The sequence below is a fragment of the Oncorhynchus clarkii genome, unplaced genomic scaffold (assembly GCF_045791955.1).
Source record: "Oncorhynchus clarkii lewisi isolate Uvic-CL-2024 unplaced genomic scaffold, UVic_Ocla_1.0 unplaced_contig_13159_pilon_pilon, whole genome shotgun sequence".
NCBI classification, from domain to species: Eukaryota; Metazoa; Chordata; class Actinopteri; order Salmoniformes; family Salmonidae; genus Oncorhynchus; species Oncorhynchus clarkii.
Genome location: NW_027260238.1, coordinates 1 through 8158, shown reverse-complemented (window position 1 = coordinate 8158; position 8158 = coordinate 1). Strand labels below are relative to the sequence as shown.

General features: G+C 38.5%; 1 gene segment (V, D, J or C); it reads left to right on the top strand.

The window, feature by feature from the left end:
* The first annotated feature begins 3167 nt into the window (after positions 1 to 3167).
* Positions 3168 to 3646, top strand: LOC139401294 (Ig heavy chain V region 6.96-like). The segment is given in 2 exon segments: positions 3168 to 3186; positions 3303 to 3646. Coding segments are annotated over 2 exon segments (363 nt in total).
* The last annotated feature ends 4512 nt before the right edge of the window (positions 3647 to 8158 follow it).

Genomic DNA, 8158 nt, shown 5'->3' with positions numbered 1-8158 from the left:
TGCTGCACTGAAAGTAAAGGGGCTGAATAATTTTGCACGCCCATTTTTCAGTTTTTGATTTGTTAAAAAAGTTTGAAATATCCAATAAATGTCATTCCACTTCATGATTGTGTCCCACTTGTTGTTGATTCTTCACAAAAAAATACAGTTTTATATCTTTATGTTTGAAGCCTGAAATGTGGCAAAAGGTCGCAAAGTTCAAGGGGGCCGAATACTTTCGCAAGGCACTGTAAATAAACGATAACATTTTAGATGGAGAATAGTATGCTCATTACCGGAGATAAATAATGAAGTGCGCATCCTCATCCACGCGGGCCACAAGACAGCCAAATTGAGAGTCTCCAAGAAAAACTACAAATTCTAACTCAGTTAAAAAAAATACAAGCCTGAAACTCTTTCTAAAGACTGTTGTCATCTAGTGGAAGCCATAGGAACTGCAATCTGGGAGGATTTCCTTTGATTTTTCCCATACACAGGAATTTCAATGGGTGCTGACCTCAAAACAAACGAAAGTCCGAATGGATTCTCCTCGAGTTTTTACCTACCGTATCAGTTCTGTTATACTCACAGACATTATTTTAACAGTTTTAGAAACCTCAGAGTGTTTTCTAAATACATATCCTAACTTCTGTGCCTGAGTAACAGGCAGTTTACTTTGGGCATGTCAGTCATCCAAACTTCCGAATACTGCCCCCTATCCCCAAGAAGATATAAATTAAAACACATATACTTTCATCACAATTACTGTATTACTACAGTTCCTTAGCAGTGACATTCCATCCATCAAATCTGCTCAAAGTATTATTATCACGCTCCCCTCTTCGTTTTTATGTATCCGAGCTAGGTTAGGTGAACTAAATGTTTTTTATAGTAAGGTATCATTTTACTGTAATCCATTCCCCTTTATTAAAATGTAAATTAACTCACTGTCTCTATAAGTTAAGTTTTCAGGTCAAATGTACCTGTTCCCCATCTCTGAATCTCCATATGATCTCTGTGTGATCTTCCCACCCTGGGAGGAGGTCATTGCAAAATTCTGACCTCATCCATTACTACTTATCTCACTGCAGAGGGGAGGAGAGGAAATGAAACGGGACTAGTCTGAAGAACAGGGACACACCATAACTTCTGACAATTCATGATGAAATATTGATTTACTACTGATGATTGTAGGGTTGACAGGTGAACACTTTAAGACTAGTTTTATGTAAACATATTGTTATGTGAGGTTTTTAGTCCAGGCATTATCTCTATGTTGCTTTATCTCCACAGGTGTTCATGGTCAGACACTGAATCTGTAGTTATAAAACCTGGAGAATCACACAAACTGACCTGCACGTATACTGAATTGTGTGGCCACATTTGGAATTCTTGGATCAGAAAGGCTCCTGTGAAAGAACTAGAATGAGTTGCAGCTATTACCAGCAGTGATGGTGGCAGTCAGTTCAGGGTCAGGTCACCATCTCCAGAGACAACAGCAAGCAGCAGGTGTATCTCCAGATGAACAGTCTGAAGACTGAAGACTCTGCTGTTTATTATTGTTGCAGAGACACAGTGACACAGGAGTCTGCAGAACTGTATAAACACTGGTTGACACTTGCTAGAACTTGCAACATTCTAACCGGATTACGTAATGAACCAAAGCGTCCGTTGCTATGCTGGTTGCTGGGCTCTATTTTACCTCGTAGCGGAGTTCTAGTTCTCTTTCACCGTATAAACGCTTGCTCAGTCTGCACAAAATTATTACCTCAGAATTCCTCTCCAAGGACAGTGTTTTTGACAGTGACAACCTGCTGACTACCTGCTGCTTCAGAGGACCGAAAAGACTGGAAAGAGAATACTTTCTTTACCATATATTTGTCTTTATAAACTGGGTGGTTCGAGCCCTGAATGCTGATTTGCTGACACGTATACACGTACACCACGTGTATGATAAAACATTTATTTTTACTGCTCTAATTACAGTATGAAAAACAGAGAGCCGAATGAAGGACAGGGAGGAGAGGGAGTCAGGGTATGGAGCAGATTTGGTATATTTCCTGAGGTTTCTTATATCTCCTAGATAAAGGACAAACACTTAAAAAACGTATTCCTTATGATTACATTTTTACTGTCTTTTTTGCCATTAATGGATGTGTTATTCAATGCATTTCTATGGGCTACAGTAGATACCCAAAGGAGTCCTACAATTCTAAAACACATAGCTAAATGTTCCATGGTACAACCATCTTAAAACAATTCCATATGTCATCTTAGAACCCTTAGAAAATAGTTGCCTTTAGTTGAAACTCGAAATATAACCCTATACAAACTATATTTGACTTTCTTGAGTATTTTAAATGTTGGTATTTTCAAATAAACTACAACATACAACTATTTTCTGCACAGGTCTGAACTCCACAATAGATTCCCAAGAGGGGATAAGCAGTATTTAAAAACAATTGGATTAGGATCCCCATTAAGTGTTGCGAAAGCAACAGCTACTCTTCCTTGAGTCCACACAAAACATGAAACATGACATAATACAGAACATGAATAAACAAGAACAGCTCAAGAACAGAACTACACACATTTAAAAAAGGCACATATAGCCAACATATCAGTACATACACACAAAACATCTAGCTCAAATAGGAGAGAGGTGTTGTGCCGGCAGGTGATGCTTTATCTGTTTTTTGAAACCAGGTTTGCTTTTGATTTGAGCAATATGTGATGGAACAGAGTTCCATGCAAAAATGGCTCTATATAATACTGTAAGCATTCTTGAATTTGTTCTGGAATTGGGGACTAAGAGATAAATCCAAGTCAATACTAATGGTATTGTCCCACATAAGGAAATACTCTTGTTTTTGTGCTGTTCAGCATTGCATAAAATACAAAACATATCTAGTGTGAACATCCCATATGGAAAATATGAACTACAGAGATCAGAATAAAGGACAGGGAGGAGAGAGAATCAAGGAATAGAGCAGAATATCTCTCCCTCTCAGTCTCTATTTAAGCCTCTAGAGGGCGGTCTATGCAAAGTATCTCTCCCCTTCATCCCTTTATAATCAGAGACTCAACTCTGGTCTTCTCATTATAGGCAGCTTGGACTGACATTATAACATTACAAGTCCTGTACTAACTAATACTGAACAATGAGGACTGCCTGGACTTTAGTACTCATGTTGGTGTCTGTAAAAAGTAAGTGACAATATTATGTGTCAACTAAAATGGATGTGCCATCATTTTCATGTGTGTTTTTATTTGTATGAACTGCTAGAAAGATTGACTGATTATTTGTAATTTAATTGCCAAAGGTGTTCAGGGTCAGACACTGACGGAGTCTGAATCAGTGGTTAAAAAGCCTGGAGAATCCCACAAACTGACCTGTAAATATTCTGGGTTTGGTGGCAACTATTGGAATGCTTGGATCAGACAGGCTCCTGGGAAAGGACTGGAGTGGCTTGCAGCTATTACTGGCAGTGATGGTGGCAGCACTTACTACTCCCAGTCTGTTCGGGGTCAGTTCACCATCTCCAGAGACAACAGCAAGCAGCAGGTGTATCTCCAGATGAACAGCCTGAAGACTGAAGACTCTGCTGTTTATTATTGTGCCAGAGACACAGTGACACAGGAGGCTGCAGCACTGTACAAAAACTGATCAAGCACTTCTCTTACTGTGAGAGTCTGTGAAATAATTCTGAGCTCCAGTCTCTGTCAACATTAATCCTACGGCCCTACCAACACTAGGAGAGAGTAGACACATACTACTCTAAATTATAACCATTATTATTTGAAAAGAATAAAACATACCTGTCATTTTGTAAGATAAAAACATAAATATCTTTACAGCCATTCGATTATAATCTCTAGCAGCTAAATCCATTTACTTCATAATGTATATTTGAATGAAACCAAATGTCAAATTTCAGCAAACAGAATTAATATAATATGTAATATAGAACCATTAAGGTCAATAACGTTAAAGTATAGATGAAACAAGTATAGATGAAAAGTGTATAGATGAAACAAGTTTAGATGGAACAGGTTTAGATGGAACAAGTACAGTGCCTTGCGAAAGTATTCGGCCCCCTTGAACTTTGCGACCTTTTGCCACATTTCAGACTTCAAACATAAAGATATAAAACTGTATTTTTTTGTGAAGAATCAACAACAAGTGGGACACAATCATGAAGTGGAACGACATTTATTGGATATTTCAAACTTTTTTAACAAATCAAAAACTGAAAAATTGGGCGTGCAAAATTATTCAGCCCCCTTAAGTTAATACTTTGTAGCGCCACCTTTTGCTGCGATTACAGCTGTAAGTCGCTTGGGGTATGTCTCTATCAGTTTTGCACATCGAGAGACTGAAATGTTTTCCCATTCCTCCTTGCAAAACAGCTCGAGCTCAGTGAGGTTGGATGGAGAGCATTTGTGAACAGCAGTTTTCAGTTCTTTCGACAGATTCTCGATTGGATTCAGGTCTGGACTTTGACTTGGCCATTCTAACACCTGGATATGTTTATTTTTGAACCATTCCATTGTAGATTTTGCTTTATGTTTTGGATCATTGTCTTGTTGGAAGACAAATCTCCGTCCCAGTCTCAGGTCTTTTGCAGTATTTGGCTCCATCCATCTTCCCATCAATTTTAACCATCTTCCCTGTCCCTGCTGAAGAAAAGCAGGCCCAAACCATGATGCTGCCACCACCACGTTTGACAGTGGGGATGGTGTGTTCAGGGTGATGAGCTGTGTTGCTTTTACGCCAAACATAACGTTTTGCATTGTTGCCAAAAAGTTAAATTTTGGTTTCATCTGACCAGAGCACCTTCTTCCACATGTTTGGTGTGTCTCCCAGGTGGCTTGTGGCAAACTTTAAACAACACTTTTTATGGATATCTTTAAGAAATGGCTTTCTTCTTGCCACTCTTCCATAAAGGCCAGATTTGTGCAATATACGACTGATTGTTGTCCTATGGACAGAGTCTTCCACCTCAGCTGTAGATCTCTGCAGTTCATCCAGAGTGATCATGGGCCTCTTGGCTGCATCTCTGATCAGTCTTCTCCTTGTATGAGCTGAAAGTTTAGAGGGACGGCCAGGTCTTGGTAGATTTGCAGTGGTCTGATACTCCTTCCATTTCAATATTAGCGCTTGCACAGAGCTCCTTGGGATGTTTAAAGCTTGGGAAATCTTTTTGTATCCAAATCCGGCTTTAAACTTCTTCACAACAGTATCTCGGACCTGCCTGGTGTGTTCCTTGTTCTTCATGATGCTCTCTGCGCTTTTAACGGACCTCTGAGACTATCACAGTGCATGTGCATTTATACGGAGACTTGATTACACACAGGTGGATTGTATTTATCATCATTAGTCATTTAGGTCAACATTGGATCATTCAGAGATCCTCACTGAACTTCTGGAGAGAGTTTGCTGCACTGAAAGTAAAGGGGCTGAATAATTTTGCACGCCCAATTTTTCAGTTTTTGATTTGTTAAAAAAGTTTGAAATATCCAATAAATGTCGTTCCACTTCATGATTGTGTCCCACTTGTTGTTGATTCTTCACAAAAAAATACAGTTTTATATCTTTATGTTTGAAGCCTGAAATGTGGCAAAAGGTCGCAAAGTTCAAGGGGCTGAATACTTTCGCAAGGCACTGTATAGATGGAACAAGTATAGATGGAACAAGTTTAGATGGAACAGGTTTAGATGGAACAGGTTTAGATGGAACAAGTATAGATGGAACAAGTTTAGATGGAACAAGTATAGATGGAACAAGTTAAGATGGAACAAATATAGATGGATGAAGTATAGATGAAACAAGTATAGATGGAACAAGTATAGATGGAAGTTTAGATGGAACAGGTTTAGATGGAACAAGTATAGATGGAACAAGTATGGATGGAAGTTTAGATGGAACAGGTTTAGATGGAACAAGTATAGATGGAACAAGTATGGATGGAAGTTTAGATGGAACAAGTATAGATGGAACAAGTATAGATGAAACAAGTATAGATGGAACAAGTATAGATGGAAGTTTAGATGGAACAGGTTTAGATGGAACAGGTTTAGATGGAACAGGTTTAGATGGAACAAGTATAGATGGAACAAGTATAGATGGAACAAGTATAGATGGAACAAGTATAGATGGAACAAGTATAGATGAAACAAGTATAGATGGAACAAGTATAGATTAAACAAGTTTAGATGGAACAGGTTTAGATGGAACAAGTTTAGATGGAACAAGTATAGATGGAACAAGTATGGATGGAACAAGTTTAGATGGAACAAGTATAGATGGAACAAGTATAGATGAAACAACTATAGATGGAACAAGTATAGATGGAACAAGTATAGATGGAAGTTTAGATGGAATAAGTATAGATTAAACAAGTATAGATGGAACAAGTATAGATGGAAGTTTAGATGGAATAAGTTTAGCTGGAACAAGTTTAGATGGAAGTTTAGATGGAACAGGTTTAGATGGAACAAGTATAGATGGAACAAGTATGGATGGAACAAGTTTAGATGGAACAAGTATAGATGGAACAAGTATAGATGAAACAAGTATAGATGGAACAAGTATAGATGGAACAAGTATAGATGGAAGTTTAGATGGAATAAGTATAGATTAAACAAGTATAGATGGAACAAGTATAGATGGAAGTTTAGATGGAATAAGTTTAGCTGGAACAAGTTTAGATGGAAGTTTAGATGGAACAGGTTTAGATGGAACAAGTATAGATGGAACAAGTATAGATGGAACAAGTTTAGATGGAACAAGTATAGATGGAACAAGTATAGATGGAACAAGTTTAGATGGAACAGGTTTAGATGGAACAAGTATAGATGGAACAAGTATAGATGGAACAAGTTTAGATGAAGCAAGTTTAGATGAAGCAAGTTTAGATGGAACAAGTATAGATGGAACAAATATAGATGGATGAAGTATAGATGGAACAAGTATAGATGGAAGTTTAGATGGAACAAGATTAGCTGGAACAAGTTTAGCTGGAACAAGTTTAGCTGGAACAAGTTTAGATGGAACTGATGACTGTCTGGATTTTAGTTGTCATGGCGATGTCCATACACTGTAAGTAAAGCATTACATGGTGACTGAAGAAGGTATCATGGTTAAACTTGAAATTATTGTAAATATCACATCTTCAACCAACTGAATGTTGAAACGTTTTTGTTTCGCAGATGTTTGTTGTAATATCAGGCAGGATCAGTCTCTTCCTCAAGTGAAAAGACCTGGAGACACTGTTTGTTATGGATACAGGTATCCTGTGTTCTTTTCTCTCCTTCTCCCCTCACAGGTGAAAATCATCACTCCCCAATCAGTCACCAATCAAGCATCAATCAGAAGACACACCTCGTCCTGTTTCCTACCCAATCACAGTTCCTTTCTCTTGGTTTAAAAACCCTGTCAGTTGTTTGCTCTTGAGCTCAATCTCTCTGTAAATGCCATGTCTGTAGGTCTCTCTGTTTCACTCTCTCTTTATGTATTGGCCTCTCGCTTTATGTATTGACCTCTTTTGTTTGAGCACCTCCATATCACTTTGTCCTCACCTGTGAGTATTGTTTTTGGTTATGTGTTTGTTTGCTGGTGGGGAAACAAGACAAGTCACCCATGGGCATACACTACCCGTAGGTAAAGTTTGTTAAATACACTAGTTAGAACTGGGCGGACCACCCACTGTATTTTTGGTTAGTTAGCTGTTGAACTAGGCTAGTCTAGCTTAGGGGTGTTTGACTACTTATTTATTTCCTTGGGTCCAGCTCAGCCCCTTTTCCTGCTCCCCCCCATTACCGTGTGTTTTCCAATAAACCCTGAGTTTGACGGTAGATTTCAGTTGTCGTGGATATTTTGTTCTCACTTTTACTTTGTCACTATTAGAATTTGCATGAGTTATGTTACGGGTCTCATTACCATCCCCCCCTAGACTGTCGGGCCAAAAGGGATTCGTAACGCTGTTAAATTGTCCTGTAAAATCTCTTTCTCAATGCGCGGGTACTGAATACACTTGATGGGGCAGAAGTGAGGCAAATCCCTGGAGTGGATCGGGATTTGGGTAAGAGCTTTTTGAAAGGATGAAATGTCATCCTTTTTGGTGGGAGGTAGTTTTGGCCTTCCATTGTGACATAATAGACCCTTTTTTAAATTGTA